The 22,926-nt window shown below is 29.8% G+C and overlaps 1 protein-coding gene across 1 annotated transcript; it reads left to right on the top strand.

The window, feature by feature from the left end:
- The first annotated feature begins 4,672 nt into the window (after nt 1-4,672).
- LOC129919193 (uncharacterized) lies at nt 4,673-20,106 on the top strand. Its single transcript, XM_056000042.1, has 6 exons — nt 4,673-4,984; nt 8,025-8,846; nt 17,677-18,234; nt 18,300-18,462; nt 18,529-18,580; nt 19,294-20,106. Exons 1-6 carry the CDS (start codon nt 4,673-4,675, stop codon nt 19,733-19,735), a joined length of 2,349 nt encoding a protein of 782 aa, XP_055856017.1. The 3' UTR covers nt 19,736-20,106.
- The last annotated feature ends 2,820 nt before the right edge of the window (nt 20,107-22,926 follow it).

The raw sequence follows: 22,926 nt of genomic DNA, 5'->3' as shown, positions 1-22,926 counted from the left end.
TTTCGCAGCTAATTTGTTAATCTCCTGAAAAATGATTAAAAAGCACCATTCAACTGAATTTTCGAATTTTCGCTGTTAGGAATTCCATATTCGAACACATTTTGCGAATTCATTGATGTTTCAAAATACGGCCGGATTCATAATCCACCAGACTTTTCTTGTTTTGCTCAAACAAAAATGTTAATAACAAAATTGAACTTTTTTTTACCAAAAGAACCAAGATAAACTTTTCTAGAGGTTTTTGATGTGCTGAACTCGAATCTGAAGTCAGATAAATTTGATTGGCCTCCGTTTTTTAAATATTATTGTTATATATTCTGTTCATTTTGGCTGTTTTCGAGGTTGTGTTTTTATGTGGGGTAATTCATTATAAACAAATTTGTAGGGGTAGATATTCTTCTTTCAAAAACTGTTTAAATTTTTCCGATAACTATTTTATTACTCGATTAATTAATGTTATGTAGGTACGTACTTCACATATTAATGAAAATTTTGTTTTTTTTTTTAGATAAAATTTGGGAAAAAATGTAAAAAAAAAAATAGACCAAAAAATGTAGTAAAAATTGGGAGTATTTTTTCAGAGGAGCGGTCGACACTTCCTTTTTTTTATCGCGGGGAAATTTTTCTTTAATTTTGTTTTTCTTGTATTTTTTTTTCTTATAGAGGGATTTTTCACAAAGTAAAATTATTAGGTCTGTTTGGGTACTGCCTAAAACAGAAATATTTCAACTTTTTTCAACATTTTCAGCCCAATTCCTGTTTGGGTACTCTGAAATTGTACATTTTTTCACAAAAAAGATGGCCGCGAGAGAGAAAAAAATTTCCCCTTCTTGCGAATTTCTGCCCAAAAAATTTCATCGAACAAAAATCTGAAATCTGTCAAAAGGTAGTGCTTTCTCTGTTTTTCTTGTTTTTATTTATTTCGTTTTAGTGATGTAATGCTCATAACAAATTAATAATTTATGAACAAAATAATAAAAAAAGTGTTTCAAAAATAAAACAAAGTGTTTTTAATATTATTCATTTCTTTTTTTTTTTTAATTTGTGTTCACATTTTTTAATGAACAAAACAAAGTACAAACATGGCGATATGGCTATTTTTGTGTTTTTATTTTTATTTTTTGTGTTTTAATGGTTAAGAAGTGCTTTATTTTATAAATGATTTATGAAAAAATTAATAAAAAAAAGTGTTTGTAAAACAAAACAAAATGTTTTGATATTTTTCCTTTCTTTATTTTTTTTCAATTGGTGTTGTTGTTTACATTTTTGTTGTTGTAGGAAAAGTAGCAGAAAATTTTGTGCCAAAAGCGTTTGGGTACTTTTACACAATTTTTCTTTCTCTGAGAGAATTTCATCCCCACTCCCTAAAATTTGACAGGTTTCATATTTTTGTGCAAAAAGAACCCAAACAGACCTATTATATCCTCAGTATTGTTTCGTTGTCGCTTTTTTTTCTGAAGAGATTTAACAATAAAATGGGAAAATTGTATATTTTCGTATTTTTTTTACTTTTGCACTAGGTATATTATAATATAAAATTTTGTGTTGTAAAAAAAAATATTATAAACGGAAAGAGAGTAACGTCGTTGTGTCGAAGTTCTCCTCACATTACTTGATCTACGTAGGTACATTTAACAAATAAAATCTTTTTTATATAAAAAGATTTAAAAATTAAATCAATTTCAAGTTCGTGAGATCGAGTAGTGCATTTTGTTTTTCACCTATGTACATACATTGGAATGAAACACCTATTGTTTTAAGATTGTTCTAACAATTTTTACCCAGGGGCCTCGCTAATTTACTCTCGCACACACCTAATTTTGGTCTAGCGCCGCCTCTGTTTTCCAATCAACATTTCTGACCCATCACTGAACATACTTACCTGTTAATTTCAGCAAAATATTCTTGAGTACCTAAACAAGAAAAGAAAACATGAAATTTAAATATATTTTTGTTATTAAAGATACAAAAATGAAAATTAAAACTTACCTTTGGTAAAGACGACCGCCATGAGGATTTGATTTGTGGTTTGTTTTGACAATTCACAAATCAATCATCATGTCGGTTCGTTTTTTTTTTTAGATAATTATATATCTGTCACACTCATTTTTAAAGGAAAGGGGGAAATAAAAATGCGTTCCACAATTTTCGCTCAGTTAGGTTTGTTCGTGTTTATGTTTTTTTTTTGGATTTCTAAGGGAATTTTCATGTTTTAGGTTTAAGGTTAGTTCAAATCATAGGCGGATTTAGGGGGGGGGCACGGGGGCACGTGCCCCCCCCAGAACTTAAAGTTCATACTTAAAGGAAATCAAACTATAAGAGTTTTGAAAATATATGAATAATAACAGAAAGAACTTGAGTAAAATTCTTGTCTATTTCTGGCTGAAAATGCGAATTTTGTTGATTGTTTCATCCCTTTCCCATGAAAAGCTCCACCTCACAAATAAATAAACGATTTTTCGATTTAAAAAAAAGTGAATTTTCAAAGTGATTTTGGTGAAAAATTTTGATATGGACATCGAATGACATTGAATGATATAAAAAAAATAATTGTACCTATATGCAACTCTATTTTTTCATACAGAGGGGTTAAAAAATTTGCACTTTTTTCGTTGTTTTTTTTCAACATTAGTGTTTTTAAAATAGCGGAACACGTCACAAAATTGCATAAACTATACATTATAGAACTGCAATATATGTAGAACAAACTTGCATTTCAGAAGTTTGCCCAAGTTTGCACCCCGAAAATAAAGACCCCTTGAAAAAAACTCCTCAAAAGCGACCCTTACTTATAGATTTTTATAAATATTATTTTATTGAGAAAATTTCTCCAGGGATACCTCTAAAAATATGTAAAAATAATAGTGTTCCAAATTTCAAAAGAATCGGTGCAGTAGTTTTGAAGTTATGAGGAGCACCGGCGTTGAAAACATTAGTTGTGGGGATAACGATTTAAAGTTTTGAACTCTGGACTAAAAGACTAAAACGTTCCTAAGGGTAGTATTAAAATACTTATAACTTGGTCAATTTGGCTCCAAGAGACCTACGATTTGAACACAATATTCTTGAGGTATAAAACAATTTAACCCCTTGTAGCCCCATGTGACATTTCTGTAACAAACCGAAAAAGATTGCATAAAAGCTCTACAAACTATTTTTTTTTCTTTTGAAGCTTCTAATATTATAATCTTTAAGTATTGCTTTATCGAAATAGTACTTCAAATTTCTAATAAATAGCACCAATAGTTTTTAATTGACAGTTAATGTTGAAAGTTGGGCTTTTTTTGAAAATAAGTAAATTTGTATAAAAACTACGAAATTCAGAAAAAAAAAATAGTTTTTGTTAGTAAACCCCACGGGGTTTTATTTTTGGATTTTAGGAAAGTGCCTAAAAATTAATAGCTATTAGATAGTTTTTTGCTTGAATTTTTGAATTTTTATATAAAAATAAATTATTTAAACTTTTTTTTACTCCCAAAATATCGAAATAACTAAGTAAATAATGACTTTATTGAATTTTTAAAAAATACGTGTTTTATTAAAGATAAAGGCCAATCGATTGACTTATTAATTTTTAAATTTACGACCTTGGGTTACAAAAGGTTAATGCAAATAAAAAAAAAAAAAAAACTGGGTTTCCCGGCAAAAAAGTAGGATTCAGTTTTTTTGTTATTCTTAGGAACTTTAATATTTATTAGAATGAAGTCTTTAGTATTTGACTAAAAACTACTAGGTCATTAACTAATGGTATAATTATGTCCATAATATTGCAAAATTTTATACAAAATCAATTAAAAAACGTAAACATTTTTTTTTTTCAAAATTTCATCTTTAAAACTTAATTTCTCAAAATCTATTTGGTGAAACAACTTAAGTCAAAAAATTAAACAAAGAATAGATTACTAACTTTAATATAGCACAGAATTGTACGTGCATTTTCTGATTTTTTATATTTTTTTTCTTCCGGCTAATCCAGGAGTAAGAGGGTTAGCACTTAAGTGGCTTTTACTGTAACAAGAAAATGAAAATTTTTCCTTCCGAATAACTTTTTGGTCATTTGGTACCTATTTGATGTGGGAAATGTGCCTAAATATTTTTGGCCAGGTTTTAGACCACTGTGGGTCGTTAAAATTTTCTGCTTGTTAGTCAGTTGTATGGTACTTCACTTTATTTCTAACTGTTATTGCTGTTTTTTTTTGCCAATCCGTCCCTTGTGCCCCCCCCAGAAAAAAATCCTGGATCCGCCCCTGGTTCAAATGGTGTTAGTACGACTAATTGGGATTGGGATTACTATGGGATTAATTAAAGGGAATCAAATGTTAGTATTATTGTTTATGTGTTTACATGTGTGTGTAAACTTAGATAAGTAGAGCAGGAGGTATTTTGAGGAGTGGCAAGAACCACACCCATTTTTCCACGAGTTTAGCTGTGCAACCACAAGCGTGCCACCCGCGACTTCTCATATACCGAAGTAAGCCCTAAGGTAACCTGACTCCTAACAGAGGATCTCATACTTCAAACATCTAACTTCACCAAGATAATTCCAAATATTGTTCAAAGAGTGTACGGTGATGGCGACTCGGGCAAAAAAGTTGACTTCATTGTTAAATGTGCTAAAAATTTTAATAAAATCGACATCAGTTTTCAAGTGCTCAAGTCGTTGCGGAACAAAATGAAAAGTCATGGCCACTCTTATCCTTCCAACCTAATGCAACTTGTGACCGCTGTGAGAAGTGAAGTTCTAAATCAATCTAATGGAAACAGTTCAAAACCAGAAGCCAAAATTATAGTTGAACAGATTTTGGCGGAAAATTTAGCAAACGAAGCAAAACTTACTGAAAGGATTGTAAATGAAATTCTCAATAATCGTTGTGCTGCAGCAGAGGAGCTCATACTTCAAACATCTAACAACACCAAGATTATTCCAAATATTGTTCAAAGAGTGTACGGTGATAGTGATTTAGGGAAAAAAGTTGACTTCGTGGTGAAATGTGTCAAGGCTTTCACTTAACTCGACATTAAAACTGAAATACTGAAGTCATTCTTAAATGATATAGAATTTTACTGTCATTCTACTCCTCTCAACCTTTTGCAACTGACGAATGCTTCGGAAAGCGAAGTACGGATTCAAACCCTGGGAAACAATTCAAATCAAGAAACCAACATTTTATCTGAACAGATCTTATTGGATAATTTTGCATATGAAACAAATGAAACCGAAGTGATAGCAACAGAAATTCTTAAGAATCATTGTGCTTTTGCGGAAAAGCTTTTACTGGAAACTTCAAACTACACCAGTAAAATTCCTATTATCATTCGCAGAGTGTACACTGATGGCGATTTAGGAAAAAATATCGATTTTATTGTTAATTGTGTTAAAGCTTTTACTAAAATCGACATTAAAACTGAAATACTGAAGTCGTTCCTAAACGAAATGGAATCTCATGGTCATTCTAATCCTCTGAACCTTTTGCAACTTTCGAAGGCTCTGGAAAGTGAAATATTAATTGAAACCGTAGGAAACAATTCAAATCAAGAATCCAACATTTTAGCTGAACAGATTTTATTAGAAAATTTTTCATATGAATCGAATGAAACTCAAGTGATAGCTACAGAAATTCTTAAGAATCATTGTGCCTCAGCAGAAGAGCTTTTACTGGAAACTGCAAACTATACCAACAAAATTCCTAATATCATTTGCTGTCTGTACATTGATAACAACTTAGGAAAAAATATAGATTTTATTGTTAATTGTGTGAAATCTTTTACTAAAATCGACCTTAAAATCCAAATACTGAAGTCGTTCTTAAAAGAAAAAGAATCTCATGGTCAGGGGCGTACACTCCCTTGGGGCAAGCCGGGCGGTGCCCCGGGGCCCCCGAATGACCCCAGGGCCCCCACTGGAGACAATGCAGAGAAGGAAACTGTTAGCATAAATTGAGTTACGAAATAATCAGGGAGACAAATTATGTCATTCAGTGTAATGTATAATGCAGTGGTAGCCACACAGTATATGTATATTGATTTTAAAAAAGGTTACCCCAGGGGCCCCAAAAAAAATAAACTGCTTTTTTAAAAGAAAAATTATAATTTTATCTTAGGGCCAAATAATACATTAGGGGCCCCAAAAAAGCAAAAAAATATTATTTGAGGATTCTCAAAAGTGGTTCAAAACAATCAAATGGAAAATTAAATATAAATTCAGGGGTCCCAACATAAATACATCAGGGCCCAAAATAAAAACATTACTTTATTGGTGGCATCCCGAATATTACTACAGAACAGAGGCCCCAATACCTATTAATTCTTGGCTCCAAAAAAAGTATATTATATTTTAGGGGCCTCTAAGTACTTAATTTTTCAGAGGCCCCAAAATAAAAAAAATTATGTCTGATGATGGAAAATAAAATATGTATTTATTACTTCAGAACAGAGGCCCCAAGAACTATCAATTCTTAGCTAAAAAATTTTTATTTTAGGGGTCTCTAAATATTTAATTTTGGGGGCCCTTAGTACAAGTGTTTACTACTTTTATGACAGACATTTTAAGTAATTATAACAAAGTGCATTACGAACATATTAAAACATTAAAATAAACCTAAAAATAAATAAGCCATACAAAAAAAAAACGTATGGCGTAAACGTAATTTTTACTTGCGATATAGGTACTATATATCAAGTTATGCATTCGTACAAAAAAAAAAAGTTGAGATAACATTTTTCCATGACATTACTATGGTAGACAATGCCAAAAAAGTGGGTCCCGGAAGTCCGTCTGTCTGTCTGTCTGTCTGTCTGTCAGTCTGTCAGTCTGTCAGTCTGTCAGTCTGTCAGTCTGTCAGTCTGTCAGTCTGTCTGTCTGTCTGTATAAGGAGCGACAGCCTAAACGGATGGACCGATTAATGTCAAACTTGGTATGTAGCGTTATTCTGCGACTCTCCAGAGGGGTTTTTGGAATTAATTTTTTTGGACCAAAAATAACGGTACTTGTCATATACCGATTTTAGTAAAATTGAAATATCTCGAAAACGGCTCTAACGATTTTGTTTAAAAAATTCAAATGTTAGTTTTAAGCTAAGGTCTATCTTTCAATGAAAATTTTTTTTTTGAAAATCATTATTAACGGTACCTGCTATAGAACGGTTTTTTTCAAATCCGATTATCTCCGAAACTGCTTATTCGATTTCACCGAAACTTTTTGTGGAGAAGCATTTATATAATTTAAATATAAGCCAAAAATAAAATTAAAAAAAAAATAATTTTTGGATTTTTAAAAAAATTTTGAAATTTTTTTTTTTGAAAAATCAAATTTTCGAAAACGGGACATTGAACTTTTTTGAAATTTTGTTTTTAGATGTTGATTAGTGATTTCTACCAAATGACATACCAATTTTATTTTAAAACTTTTTTTCCAAACAAATATTTATAAAAAATTAGTTTTTTAAAAAACGGCTCTAACGATTTTGAAAATTTTTTTTCTAAAAATGCATGTTAATATATCAATCAAAACTGCATACTTGTTTTGGAGGGCAATTTAATTTCAGATTTTATTTTATTTTTAAAAAAAACGAATTTTGTTTTTTTTTTTCAAATTTCTATATAAAAAGTCTTAAAAATTTAAGCAACTTTAACTCTAAGAGCAAGTTCGTGCGACCCAGTCGTGCATTTTATTTTTTTTTGTAACTAAGGGGCCCCCAAATATCAAAGGGGCCCCAAAATTTAGTCTTACCCCGGGGCCCCGGTGACTCAACGTACGCCACTGCTCATGGTCATTCTACTTCTCTTAACCTTTTACAACTTGTGAATGCTCTGGAAAGTGAAGTTCGAAATCAAACTGTGGGAAACAATTCAAACCATGAAACCAACCTTTTAGCTGACCAAATTGTATTGGAAAATTTTTCATATGAATCAAATGAAATTGAAGTGATAGCAACAGAAATTCTTGAGAATCGTTGTGCCTTAGCGGAAGAGCTTTTACTTAAAATTTCAAACTACACCAACGAAATACCAAATATTATACACAGAGTCTACGTTTTGACGGTGACTTAGAGAAAAAAACTGATTTAATTCTGAAATGTGTTACAGCCTTCAACAGGATTGACGTCAGTTTCCTTGTACTCAAGTCGTTGCGAAATGAAATTGAAACTTATGGTCATTCCAATCCTCACAACCTTATGCAACTTGTGAATTCTCTGCAAAAGGAAGTTCTCAGCCAATCTAAAAATAGCTATTCAAAACCAGGTGCCATCAATTTAGTTGATGAAATATTATTCGATATCGGTGAGAAAATCCTGAAAATTCTTAAAACTGCTATGCTTGCCAATTACTATCGAGAAAATTTAGAAGTTAAAAATCTAGCAGAAATAATTTATAGCTTTAATATAAATCTTTCCGACAGAATTATGAAACTGCTGGTTAATGAGACTTTCGGTCAAATGTCATCAGTGGAAATGGCCGATAACATTTATCACATTTATCATGGGAGTTTGATAATTCCACAAATCGTCACGGGACTTCTAGCCTTATTCGAACGGCATGAGATAACCAAGGACATGAACAACGAGGCTCTTATACGAATCGCTAAGTACATCAAATTGCTCAGAAACATGAGCAATTACCATCGGTTATCGAAGAAGAAAAAAATCGCTGTAAACAGTCTCATAAATAGATTACCAATTTGCGCTAAAAATTTATTCTTCGCAGAAGAAATTTGTATTTGGAATCGGAACAAGCAAGAATATTTATATGCTTCGGATTCTCAATTCTACTTCAGTCGAAGAAGTGTTTTTGCAAATTCTATAGATAAGATGGAAGACGATGCCATTTGGAAGGTTGAAGCTGAAGATGTAAATGATTTGTTTTATTTTCAGAATAAAGTCCACAAAAAGGAGTATTTGTATGCATCGACTAATGATAGATATCAATGGAATATCGAGCTTGATGGAGATTTCTGTTATATCAGAAATGAGAATTTTAATGAGTACCTATATATTGTTATCGGATGAACAGCACGGTCTTCATAGACGATTTGTTTTCATATCTCGATTAAATGAAATGCCAATGAATCGTTCAAATTTCCAATGGCAAATACGAAATTGTGGATATCTTTGACAGAATAAAAACGATCAAATAGCAAATTAATATTTTGTTTTCTTTTATAAGAGTTTTTCAAGACATTTCTCAGTTATACTCTGTCCGATAAAAATTGGCAGTACAGGGAAGGTAGGGCATTTGCATCTCACTCTGCTTCACGCCTTCTGGATATGTCTATCACATAAAAAAGCTCACTTAGCGATGCCGTATTATCCAAAAAAAAATGTTTCGAAAAGGTACCAGCGTTACCATTTTGTCAGTAAAATTTCACAAAAACGAAAAAAAAAATAAATTTTTCGTTTAACACCAAAATAACAAATACAAAATTCACTCATATAAGACGCAGACCGACCCCACGCATGGGTACAAAATTTTGCCTGTTGAAATCTTAAAATACATGTTAAAATGTTGACATTAACTGTTTTCCTACATACACAAAATAAAAATCAAATAGCCACCAACACCACGACAACACATATGCTTTTTTTCGTTCAAAAAGCTTGAAAAAAGCATTAATACTGAAAGCTCTTTCAGAAAAATAATAGAAAAAGGAGTAGTTTATGAAGGAAGTTTACCAATGGTAACCAGTGTTGCCACAAGCTGAAATGAAAAGTCGCTAGGCCAATCCCTAAAAGTCGCTAGATTGGCTGAAGCTCTGGAGACAAAAAGTCGCTAGAAGTCGCTAGAAAAAAATTTTAAGATAAAGCTCAACAAAAATTTATTTTTGAATAACTTTATTTTTTTTTTTTTTCAAAAATTCAAAGTTATTTAACAAACAAACTTAGAGCTAGAGTAACAATAAACAAATAAACGTAAAACAAAAAATAATTCAGTCTCATTGTTAATAGGTATTTAGATATCTAGATAATTCTTAAATCTTTTGGAATAAAATACTTAGTATTTATTCTGAATCACATACAAAAAGATCACTATCGATTTCTTCAATATTCTCAGTTGCAAGAACTTCAACAGCATTATTTTTAAATACATTTGTTTTTAAAACGATTTCTGGTAGTTCATAGGTATGACAGTTTTTGTTAAGTAATTTAAGCTGATTTCGAATAAGAATAATAGAATTTAAAGTTTTTGTTGACAATTTATTTCTGGTTTTATTTTTCACAAGGTTCATCATACTAAAAATGCGCTTCAGCATTAGAATGGGGAAGTGACATCACAGTTCCAGCTAGCTCAAATTATTCTTGATAAGTATTGACACCTGCTGCATCTTTTTACTTTGAAACTTCTCCCCAAAACTTAACACTATCATGCAGTTCTTTCCATTGCACAAAGTTAATATTTGTCCACTTTTTTAAGATCTTTTCTATGTCTTCATCAAGAAAACCTAAGATTTTAGCCAAATCAGTTTTTTTTTTAATCCAAGAGAAAAATCTTTATAATCTTTTTGTAAACCAACAATCTTTTTCACAAGATGAACTGTTATTTTTAATGGGGGTTATCATATATAAAAATTTCCCTCGAAATGTTTCCCATGTTTTAAATATGGGAGCGAAAATGATCATAAAAAGTTTCCCTCGGAATTTATTGGTATCGGCAATCAATTTTCCAGGGGAATTTAGGCATCATTTCTTACGATTTTTTGCTCCGTGGAAATAAATTCCGAGGGAGATTCAGGATCGCACAAAAAATTCCGAGGGAAACAAAATTCCCCTCGAGATTCACGATAGGGCCCAATAAGTCATTCAATACCTACATGAAGTATGTAGGTATATATGAAATTAACCTTGAATGAGTACAAATTATAAACTGATTTATGTTTTCAAGTTTTATTCCCGCCATTTTTGTAATTTAAGTTATAATTACAATGGCCACCTTTTGCAAAAAAGTGGGTAAATTACAAAAGCAAATAATTATTTTTTCCTTCAAAGGGCAATTTTTTCCAAAAAAAACTTTAAACGTTTTGAAACGAAGATCTAAGAATTCTCCATCATAAAATGAGTTTGATAATTTTCACTTTAAGAATTTTTGCAAAAAGTACCCTGTGTAGTTACACCTCTGATACTTTATACTATATTTTCTAAAACGAACTCGAAATAATTTGTTTTATTCCCCCCTAGTCACGATTTTGTTGTTCATTTTCTTTCAAATTTTGCTTTTTTTTATAAATCATGTTTTTTGAACTGAAATCATGTTTTTTTTTTAAATTTCGAAATGGCAGCACTGATTCTGCCACAGATCGTGAGGCAGATCGGTCATAGGAGGATGTACTTCGCTTAATAAAGAAATAACAACAACAATGCCATGGCGCGTCTGTGGTGTTCTTGTGTGTTTTAGGGGCATATTTTTCGTAAATTGCTTTTTAGCAATCGTTAGATCCCATTGTTTTTGAAAAAGCTCTCCCATAAGGCCTGTACTGCCAATTTTTATCGGACAGAGTATAGAATTGCTGAACGATGATAGCCCTCGCCAAAAAAAATAACAAAACTACAGCGAAATTGCAAAAAAGAATAATCAATAATCAGGTTGGCTGATATGAATTGTCCCGAGCATAATTCAAAGTTTAAAAGCGAATGAAACATATTAATTTCACACTGCAACGAGAGCACCCCCAATCAGTTCATTTGGATGCAAAAGCCTATTGCGTTTGAGTAAAAGAAAATACGCTTTTGTGTATTGGTAGGTTTTTAACAAAACCAACCTCACAAATGAACATAAATACATATGTCTGTGTCTTAATAATAGTTCTATGAACTATAATGTCGGAGGTCTGGGTTCGAGTCTCCTCCACATCAAAACATTTACTGTCTCTCATTTTGTTAGTATATTCGAAATCGTAAGACTTAAATCGCAAGAGATTGCCAGGTCCAATTCAAATTGCCTTTCCCTGTAGAATAAAACCTTAGCATTATAGGATCAATCTTTAAGAAAGGAGATTTTTTTTATCCTTTCTGATGTAATAAGTAAAAGTCTGAAGACCTACATACGTCAATAATTTGATCGGTCTTTATCCGTGTGGCTTTGCGCCAAAAAAGTCCACCATCGATTTTAATATTCCCATTACTTTCACTACAAATTTTGGAGAAAACGAGAAAATCGATAGTGGTTAAATTTGCGAATTTCCACTAAAAGTGATACCAATGTACAGTAAATTTAATTTGAATTTCTTATCAATCATCGATGAGTTAATAATGATGCTTTCTTATCGTTAAAGAAATTCATCTTTGACCTTACTACAGCTGGAAATTCCATTATCAAAATTGCATTTCAAATATTAAATACGCACATGGATTGAACCAAGTTATATTAATGACGAAAGTAAATAAACAATAATTATGTTTTTGACATTTTGGTATCATTTCTACGGACACATGCAGGTGGTTATTAAATTTGCGTATGATTAAGATGACAAATGAAACAACTATAAAGGGTGTCCCGGAATGAGATAAGGACATTTTGGGGGATGATTCTTGGATATATTCTAAGAAAAAAATTGTTTTACAGTAACTCTCCATCTGCAAAGTTGTTACCCTTTATCGATGATTTAAGAAAACGCTTACTTTGGTATGCCTTTACTCATGTTAATGTTAATTTTTCCTTTCGTACTTATGATAGAAACTTGGTTAGTATCTTGATTTTTAGAAGAAATGATTTGTAAAAAAATGATATTATCTTTTTTAATTGCTCAGATATTTGTAAAGGTATTAATTTTTTTGTACCCATGATATTTTTTGACTTTGGGGCCGATTGTTGTTGTAACTAGGTCTTAAATAAAAATAAACTTACATTTATGTAGGTTTTACGAATACTTTTTAAATATATTTTAGGTTCTTAGTGCAGATAATTTTTTTTGCATTTTTATCATATTTTTTTTCACGAAATAGTTTCGGAGTTGTGAATACCAGAGTTATGGGCGTCAAAGTAATAAATAGCCAAAGTTAAGAAAAACCAGAGCTATAAACACAAAAGCCATTGAGAGGAGCGATATACGGGAGGAAAGTACCAAAAATCTAGAGCGTGTGTCTATATTCCCCCCTATTTTAGTCCGGAGGGACAATTTTCTAAAAAATTGACTTAATTTGGGAAAAAATTAACGGTTACACCAACAATAACGTACTGTACCTTTTTTGTAAAGCCAAAGACTTGTTCCCGTATCTTGTTTTTAAATAAAGCTGTTTAATGGACCAATTTTTGAAAAATTAATTAAAAAAATATATGACCTTTTAAAAAAAGTAATTGTATTTTTTTTTAATTTACCGAAAATGATAATAAATTTTTGGATTCAGTTTTTAGTTTTTAACGAAGAAAAAAAAAATAACAAATAAATAAAATAAATAAATAAAAAAATAAACAAATTCCCTTAGAATATTATAATTCACAGTATATTCATGCTGTGAGTTTTATATAGTGTCGGTAAACATCGACCAAAATAAGGCGTCTTAGTACACCGAAAAAAAAAACCAATATCAATTTAACATTTTTTAAATATCAAATTAACATTTTTCAAATATCAGCAAAAAATGCTCTATAAAATGTGTTTCATGATAATTAAAATATCAAAACAATATTTTTACTATCAGGATGATATTTAAATATCACATTTTTGAAATTTTTTTTGATATTTTATTATCATTTTTTCATATCAGTTTTTCATCTGTTTCAAATTCCAATATGTTTTTCAATACCACTTTCATAATGATATTTTTATTGTCAACTTCATACAGAAAATACATTTTTACCATTTTTTTGATATTTTAAAATATCAATCGGTGAAAAACTTAACGGGATATTTCTTGGAATGGAACTATTAGTTTTGTTCTCATCTCATTGCAAATCACTGACTTGTGCGAGCACGTTGTAAATTAATCGGGAAAAAAATAAAAATGGAAAAAAAAAGTAGTGAATGTGACGATTTGTCTAAAAATGACAGTGAAAATATTGTCACTTACAGTGACTGTATTGTATTAAGCGAAGATGAAGTTAAAACACTTTATTTAAATGCTAAAAAGAAAGAAGAATCTGAAGCCGAGGCTGCAGGAGACCTACAAAATTTGTTAAAAGAGTGGGATTTAACAGAAACCTATGATGAGTTAAAATGTAAGTACCTACTTAACTTCTTAATTCTATTTGTTTTTTATAAAATTATTAAATTTGTTTCTGCAAAACACAAATATGTTATATTCATATACATATATAGTACATACATCGATATATTTTGTAACAGTAAATCTACATTTTGTGGTACCCAGTTCGCACATAAGTTGTTTATTTTGATATTTTGTAATATCAATTGTACATTTTAGCTTTCAGAAAAAATGTGGAATTGATATTAAAAAATATCAAAATAAAGAATTCATGTGCGAACGGTACTCAGCTGTCACATAAGTTGTTTATTTTGATATTTTGTAATATCAATTGTACATTTTAGCTTTCAGAAAAAATGTAGAATTGATATTAAAAAATATCAAAGTAAAGAATTCATGTGACAGCTGAGTACCGTTCGCACATGAATTCTTTATTTTGATATTTTTTAATATCAATTCCACATTTTTACTGAAAGCTAAGATGTACAATTGATATTACAAAATATCAAAATAAACAACTTATGTGCGAACTGGGTACCACAAAATGTAGATTTACTGTTACAAAATATATCGATGTATGTATATATATTAAAGTAATAAAAATTAATAGTTTTCAAGAATAATTATTCTTGTTTGTATTATAAAAAAAATTTGAGTTTGTTAGGTATACAACAATTGGATTCCAAGTCAGGTATGAATAAACAAAAAATGTTTTTGTTAAAAAAGGTACAAAAACATGGTCTTCCATTTTTTTAAAATTAATATTACAAAATTAAAAATTTTTTGGACACCAAATGCAATTATACTTTTTATATAGATTTAAACGCAGAGAACTCGAAAATCTTATTTAAAAAAAAAATGTTTGTGGATAGGTTTTCTTGATATGATTTTTTAAAATTTTTTATGGTTGGTTTTCCAAGCATAATTAGTGTTCGCGCTATATCTTGAGTCATAAATGAGCAATCTCACCACAAAGACCGGCACTTGAAACTGAATAAATAAGGAAAAAGAAGGTACTCGGGTCTCTGGGTCACTTCAGATGAAGGTATTAGTGCAATGAATCTAAAAATTAGAAAAAAAATCAATTTTTTAAAGGAAATTTTAACAAAAAAAATTCTTTCTGAAAATAAAAAATTCAAAATCTTTCGAACCGTCGCAGTTTTTTTTCAAAGGTCAACATTCAAATATATTATTATTTTGTCTCCATTCGAAACTTTTTTTGTTGAAGGTTAAATAGAAAAAAATTGAAGATCTTGTTTGTCAAAGTCTTAAAAAACAATTATTTCAATACAAACATTCAGTTTTCATCTAAAAAAAAATATAAGTAGTTTTTATATTTTCAAAACTATAATACATACATTTTCCTCTTCTGAATTAAACACCAAACTTTTCTTTAAGATTAATTCATATTTTATTACGAAAAGTATGAAAAAAGTCCTCTAAAGTTTATTATATTATTTTTTTTTTATTCTGTGATTGAGGACGCGTTGGGGTCAAAATTCTGCCGGGGTAAAAATTCTTTTTTTTAAACTCTGCTTTTCGTAATTCTTTTTTTCATAATTCTGCTTTTTTCAAGAAAATTCTGTTTTTCAAAATTCTGCTTTTTTTATATTGTCTTTCAAAATTCCGCTTTTTAAAATTCTGCTTTTTAAAATTTTGTTTTTCAAAATTTTGCTTTTCATAATTCTGTTTTTTTTTTTTTTTTTAATTCTGTCTTTAAAGTTCTGTTTTCCAAAGTTCTGATTTTCATAATTCTGTTATACAAAATTCTGAAAAAATAGAAAAAAGCGCGCGCTTTTTAACATTTTCCAAGCCCGGAATTTTGTAAAACAAAATTATGAAAAGCAAAATTTTGAAAAACAAAATTTTAAAAAGCAGAATTTTGAAAACCAGAATTTCGAAGCCAGAATTTTCACCCGCTCCTATTGAGGACCATTTCTTCAAATGGTTATTTGAATTAAATTTATCAAAAATTAAAGTTATTCGATTTAAATTTAACATATAGTGCAAGTGCTGTTCCTTCTGTTGAAATTGGTCATTTATGACTCGATATTTAGCCCGAATACTAATTATGCTTGAATAACAAAAAACAAAAAACTTTGAAAAATCATATCTCGAAAATGTACCTATCCTTGCAATTTTTTTCAATGTGACTTTCGAGTCTCTGAGGTCAATGTACGTTTGAAAAAAATAGTGGTATTGAGTGTCCATTTTGGCTGTCAACAAGTGTAATTTTCTTTAGTTTAATAAATGTTAACATCATTTTTCGTCGGACTTGTGCACATTTATGTATCATAAAAACCTTATTCAAATAATAATCACATTACCTTATATTTTTATGTTGTAATACTAAATCTTCTTTTAACAGTTTGCGGAATCACGTTTGAAAGACTCCGATACCTCAGTAAGGAAGATATAGATAAAATTTTTCCTGGGAGAGAAAATATAGGTCTTCAGGTGGAATTCAAACATAAGCTGTTTTCATGGAAACTTAAAAATGTAATTACTTAATTGCAATATTTATGGGATATATTTTTTTAATGCAAACTCGGTGTGTCAGGTTTTATGGAAATATTTTTGAATGTTTAAAGTCTAACTGTAAATAATCATAATAATAAGCGTAATATTCAAAATAAACGCATTTGAATTTTCGAAATATATTCATGTCTGCACAGTTCCATTTTTTTTTTAAGAATTGGGATAAGGAATACATGTATTTTCTGTTTAAATTTTGACATATCGGGTTTGTGTATTATCACAGATTTTTAAGTCTTGTCTTAGTACCTATTTACTTTTTTTAAAATCTGTTTTTTTTTTTTTGTAATAAAATTAGTTCCCCGAAGAAATACCAACAGCAACCACAATATCCTGTCATTCAAATGTTTGCAGTTGGCTAAAAAAAAATGAGACTGGGCCTAGTAGCAGTAGTGCTCCACAGTCCAGCTATTCAATAACATCGAACAGCTCCGAACTTTTAATAAAGCAAATCACGGTACATACATTCATTTATCCAAACTTATTTAGATTCACGTTGAAATGGGTAGTTTCACAAAAAAAAAAGTTTGACCTCGAAATGTTCAAAGCTATATTTCGTTCCGTTTCTGCGTGAACCACGTATCTACACAGAAAATTTTGTTCAGTTCTTAAAAGAAATATACATTTTTCTTTAAATTAAAAATATAAATTGAACAAAAGGAAATGAAGTTGTGTTTAAGACATATTGATTGAGTTGTTTCTTAACTAAAACCCTTGTATCTATTCTTTCTGTAAGTTTGAGAGCAATGTTTAAGAGAAAAAACAAATCTTTAAAAAAATGTATTTACGAGGTTCAAGCAGAAACGGGACGATTTGTTCCTTTTTTTGAAAAATTCACCATCAAAATGTTACTAAGATATGCTTTTTTTAAATAATAAAAAAGTGATGAGAGTTGTTCCCAAATTCAATTATAAAATACAGCTTTGTGTTGTGATATTATCCATTTCAAAGTGCGGTGCGAAAGATACATAATATGATGTCTCTATTTAAATATAAATTTTTACATTAGCATCTACGGGAAATTCTAACAGCATCATTTGCTGGACAGGGCTTACTGGCTTTCTACAAAAAACATAATAAACTGGAAAAAGAAAACAGAAAAATTCTTGTGAATACCATCGTTGAGTTTTTTTATGACTCCACAAAAGATATATATAATGCCCCAGGATCGAAACATTTAGACAAAATAGCCGATCAAATAGTTGAATTATTCCCAACCGAAAAGAAGGATATTTACTTCATTGCAAGACAGCCGCACGAAAAACCAAATCCAAGCGGGCTTCTGTTCAACAGGTTTAATAATATTAACCGGAACAAACGAAAGCGTCCGGTAGACCAAACATTGGATACAAAAATTTTAAAAGTTGACACAGAAGAATTTAAACCTGAGATTCAAAATGTTTCATTAAAAAATAAAATGAAAATAATGCAAAATTATGAGGACGAAGCACTCGAATATTGGAAGAAAACGTACGCTTACCGGCGCTCAGAAATATTAAAACTCAAGAATATATCTGAGATATTTGAGGAATACCCCTTTTTTAAGCAGGCCGGGGGAGAAAAATTTGTAAGATTTTAAAAATTATTAAAGATTCGATTTTTGTTTTTGAATTCTAACAATCCTATTTATAGATTGACTTTGACTTCGAAACTTTGTATCCATCCCATCAGTTCGACCTCATAAATATTTGGAGTGAGATTGAAAAATCTCTAAATACGTTCTACGGAAAACACATTAAGGACAAGCAGTATAAATTATTATATGAAAAATTATCTTTCAAAGATATTGATAAAAGTAAATTTAAAAAATATCTTTACTCAAATTCATACAAATCAAAATAATTAATTTAAATAATTTCAGACTCCAAGGATTGCATTATGGTTATGCTGTTGAACACCGTCTTAAAGCCGACGCACACAGGTAAATTTTCCCAAATTCATGGCCAAAACTACAAAAAAAAAATTTGCGATTTGTTGTTTTTTTTTAATGCCAAGTTGTTTACAAATAACATAAGCTTAGAACCTGATTGATCATGCGATGCAAATTGTAACTGTTTAATCAGTAGATGCTTTCAAAGTAGAACATTTTAATTAACGAGTGCAGTAGCAAGGTTGGTTTCTTATAAGAAGTAGTTTGCTTTATTTTTTATTTAATTTTTTTTGGCGATTTTAAAAATAATTAACATGGATTCTGTTGCTAGTGGTATGTTAAAAAAAGATAATGACAAAGATAATGCAAAATTTTAAGTCTAAAGTAAATTTTAAAGCTTCTTAAGATAATGTGTTTGAGCAGTAAAAACAAACAAATTTTTTTTCTTTGATAATGAAAAAGTTAAGTTGATTTGCGTTTTTCTGTACTGAAAATAGTGTTGAAAAATAGTTAAATGTTTCCTTTATGGGAAACAATCCTAAAACATTGCGGTTTTTTGCGACTTTTTATAATATTGGCTTCAAAAGGTGTTGGGGACGGTGATTTTTTTTTTTTTTTTTTTAATTAGATTTTTCTTTTTTGACACAGGATCGTAATTAACTTTCATTTTTCTTTCAAGAAATAAGCTTTCTGAATTTTTTAAAAGCTGTTCGTCACGTGACATTACAGAAAAAATTAATTTTTTTGGTACCAAAGGTTCGACGTCGCGACGTCGAGAATTACAATAAAAAATCAGGCAAGTACATCCGTTAAAAAAACAACTATCAGTGATGCAATAAATAGTTGCATAGTGCATATTCATACACTCAATGACCTACAAAGAACACGCGAGGAAAAACTTAAATTTTATATGGAAACAAAAGGGACAATCCAACCATATATGATCGTAATTGGTGAGGATATAACTAAGTTGGCTGAGTTTTATGTAGTAATTGGAGAATCAATTTTAAAATTTACATCTTTTATTGCTGCTTTCGACATTTGCTTTAAGGCGTTTCACGTTTTTGAATTGTGCTATCCAAAGGAGTCTCAGTTGCTTTGGCTTTTTGTTCAAAAATTTATTTTTAAAATTAAAACAGTTCATGATTTTAAAAGTTCAGTATTAAGTGAATTTTTAGAAACCTTTAAAAATTATTAAAATGTTATGTTTCAAATGTCTATTTGATTTCGAGACGTTGGCAGGCCTTGTTACACATTTTAGATTAATTCATGGGTTAAATTCAACAGATATTTATTCATGTATATATGACAATTGCAATCAATTATTTTCAAACTTATCAGCTTTTAAAAAACATACAAAAACAATTCATTTAAAAATTAAAAATCCAGTTAAACTCCCAACTTTAAATTCAATCAATCATTCTCATTATGTTTTAGAAACCGTAGAAGGCAATAGTGAGCCAATAATTGCACCGTCAACATCATCTGTGCAATCTCACATAAGCTTTTCTCCAATTATTCCTGAGTATTCATCTCTTAAAAAATCAATATCTTCTTGCTGTGAAGAATTTTCCTTAAATTTGCACACAAACAATAATTTTACCAGGAAAGATGTTATTCAAATACAGGAAGGCATTACTAAAATTACTTTAAATATAATCAATAGTATTAAAACTAAGATTATGAATTATATTCCAGACAAAGAAATGGATGATCTTATAGAGTTTTTCGATTTTTGTGGAGAACCGTTTTCAGATATGAAATCTGAGTATAAACTTTTCCAGCGAATTCTGGATTCTAACAAATTTGCAAAACCCCAAATGTTTACTATCAATAACGAAGTATCTGAAATAATCTTACAGGGAAAACCAACACTAGATGCAAGTAATGTACAAGGTTGTATAATGCCAATTGAATTTCAGTTTCGTAAGTTTTTTGAGCTTCCTGGTGTTTTGAATCAAACACTTAACAATTTAAATTTATTATTAGCTGAAAGTGATATAACACATTTAGTGAATTCATCTTGTTTCAAAAATACGGCTGTTATCTATGCTGGTAAAACTATTATACCATTTTTCTTATACTTGGATGATTTTGAGATAAATAACCCATTAGGTAGCCATGCTACTGTCGATTCAATTTGTGGTGTATATTACAGTTTCCCTACGTTACCCCAACATCTTCTCTCGAATTTAAAATATATTTTTGTAGCAGCTTATTTTAAGACTAAAGAAAAAAAAATATACGGCAATGATCCATTTCTTCGGCCTTTGATAGAAGTTTTTAAATCATTAGAACAAAATGGTATAGTTGTTCAAAATGAAACTGGTTCTCATCAGATTTTTTTCGTTTTATCTGCAGTTCTTGGCGATAATTTAGGCCTTAATGATATTCTTGGATTCACAAGTTCATTTAACTCAAACTATTACTGTCGTTTTTGCATAAGAGAAAAGAGTGAAATGAAACTTGACTGTGTAGAATATCCTGAATGCTTAAGAACTGAAGAAAATTATAATGAAGGGTTGAGAAAAAATGATGTTAAGCAAACAGGCATAGTGGCTAACAGTTTATTCAACGACTTACCAACTTTTCATATAACACAGAATTTCGCTGTAGACATCGTTCACGATTTGTTTGAGGGCGTTTGTAGGTATGATCTCTGTGAAATATTATTAAATTTTATTTTGGAACGTAAATTTTTTTCTTTAGAAGTATTCAACTACTAGGCCAGTCATTATGTCGGAAAAAACGGCTTAGAAATGCAAAATGACCGAGAAAGCTAAATTTTGGATATGTTGTAGAGGATGCTTAAAAAAGCTTAACTTGAAGTTTTCGACCAAGATTTCCTATGAGCTTTTTCCGCCATTTTGAAAAAAAGGATAAAATTGGTTTTTTGACAATAACTCGGCTATCTGACGAGATGCGAAAATTTTACAAGGAGCTTTTTTGTAGCTTTTAACGAGTTCTACAATTCATGCATACACATTTTTTGTGTATCATGAACCGTTTTCGAGATATCGATTAAAAAATTCAAAAATTTCGGACATGCAATTTGTTTTTTGACATAATCTATTTTTGGGTGATGAATATCGAAAAAATTATTAACATAAAAATTGTAGCCCACATTCAGACCTACTATGTCGTATTTTTATATTTTTTTTTTGGACAAAAATTACGACTTCCAGCCGGCCGCAAAGTCGTTTAGTCCGCTCCCACCGCCAAGCAAGCCGCCCGTTCGGTTGTAAAAAAAACAATCATTCATGTTTTTTTTTTAATGTTTATATCATTATATCAGTAACACATACATACAAATGTATGTATTTATTTAATAAATAATGAGTAGAAGATGGTAATGGTTTTTTTGTTACCTCAATTTTATTAACCCAAATTTTGTAAATACAGTATACCGGCTTTTTGTGCATTTTGTAATTTGCTTCAATTTCAATATTATTTAGTTCATCAAAATTGCAATTAGATCAGTGCCAATAATTTTTGAAAATAAAAAAATTATTAGCAGCATTTTGGATAAATGGTATATGAAAGCGGAAAAATAAATTGCCCACAAACTAATTGGTGGAAAGGGGGCGGGTGAATGCCTTGTTCGATTTCACTAGTCAAAAAGTTTTTTTTTATAGAAATCAAAGTATACATAACAAAAATAGTGTTTTGAACGTTCAAAATTCAATATCTCAACAACTTTGCACGTTAGAGCTATTCTAATGCTAGATTGAATTTAAGAAGGTCAAAGGCCATTAGAAATGTATAATTTGGTTTCTATCTTAAATCGATCTTAAAAATCGTTTTTTTTTTCAATTTTTCTCAATATTTTCTAAATCAAAAGTATAGTTTTTCCATACAATCTTAAATAAAAGGTTTTAATATAAGTAACTACATTCCAAGCTTTTCAAAAATCAAAAACTTTTTCGATTGACAAATAGGCTATTTTATCAAATTAAATTCGTCAAAAATCAAAAAATTAACTTTTTGCTCAAAAAACATTTAAAATACATAGAAAACATAACAAAGTAATTTTTAACCAAGATTTGTTACAATCAAACCATTTTTGTAAAAGATAAAAATAAAAAATAAAAAAATCGTATTTTTTGCATTTTTTCAATATTTTTGAGATTATATAAATAAAATGGTTTTAGTAAAAGTTATGACACTTTTATTACCCACAACGTTTGCATTTAACTTTTGTTGATAGGAGGTCTACTTTTGACAGAAATCGTAAAAAACCAAGATTTTCAACACCAACACTTTTTCGCCCACCCACCCTTTTCCACCAATTAGTTTGTGGGCAATTATTTTTCCGCTTTCATATACCATTTATCCTAAATTTTCCAACCACCCATATGCTGCTAAGAATTTTTTTATTTTCAAAAATTA

Source organism: Episyrphus balteatus, chromosome 4 (genome assembly GCF_945859705.1).
Source record: "Episyrphus balteatus chromosome 4, idEpiBalt1.1, whole genome shotgun sequence".
NCBI classification, from domain to species: domain Eukaryota; kingdom Metazoa; phylum Arthropoda; class Insecta; order Diptera; family Syrphidae; genus Episyrphus; species Episyrphus balteatus.
The sequence above is the reverse complement of the archived record's forward strand: the minus strand, read 5'-3'. Positions and strand labels throughout refer to the sequence as shown.

What these genes read in the sequence shown, in the direction of transcription:
- LOC129919193 (XM_056000042.1), top strand. Translation starts at nt 4,673, where the DNA reads ATGAAAAGTCATGGCCACTCTTATCCTTCCAACCTAATGCAACTTGTG. An exon ending in GGAAAAAAGTTGACTTCGTG is followed by an intron (nt 4,985 to 8,024) that starts GTGAAATGTGTC and finishes TATTATACACAG; the next exon opens with AGTCTACGTTTTGACGGTGA. An exon ending in GGAAGGTTGAAGCTGAAGAT is followed by an intron (nt 8,847 to 17,676) that starts GTAAATGATTTG and finishes TTTTTACATTAG; the next exon opens with CATCTACGGGAAATTCTAAC.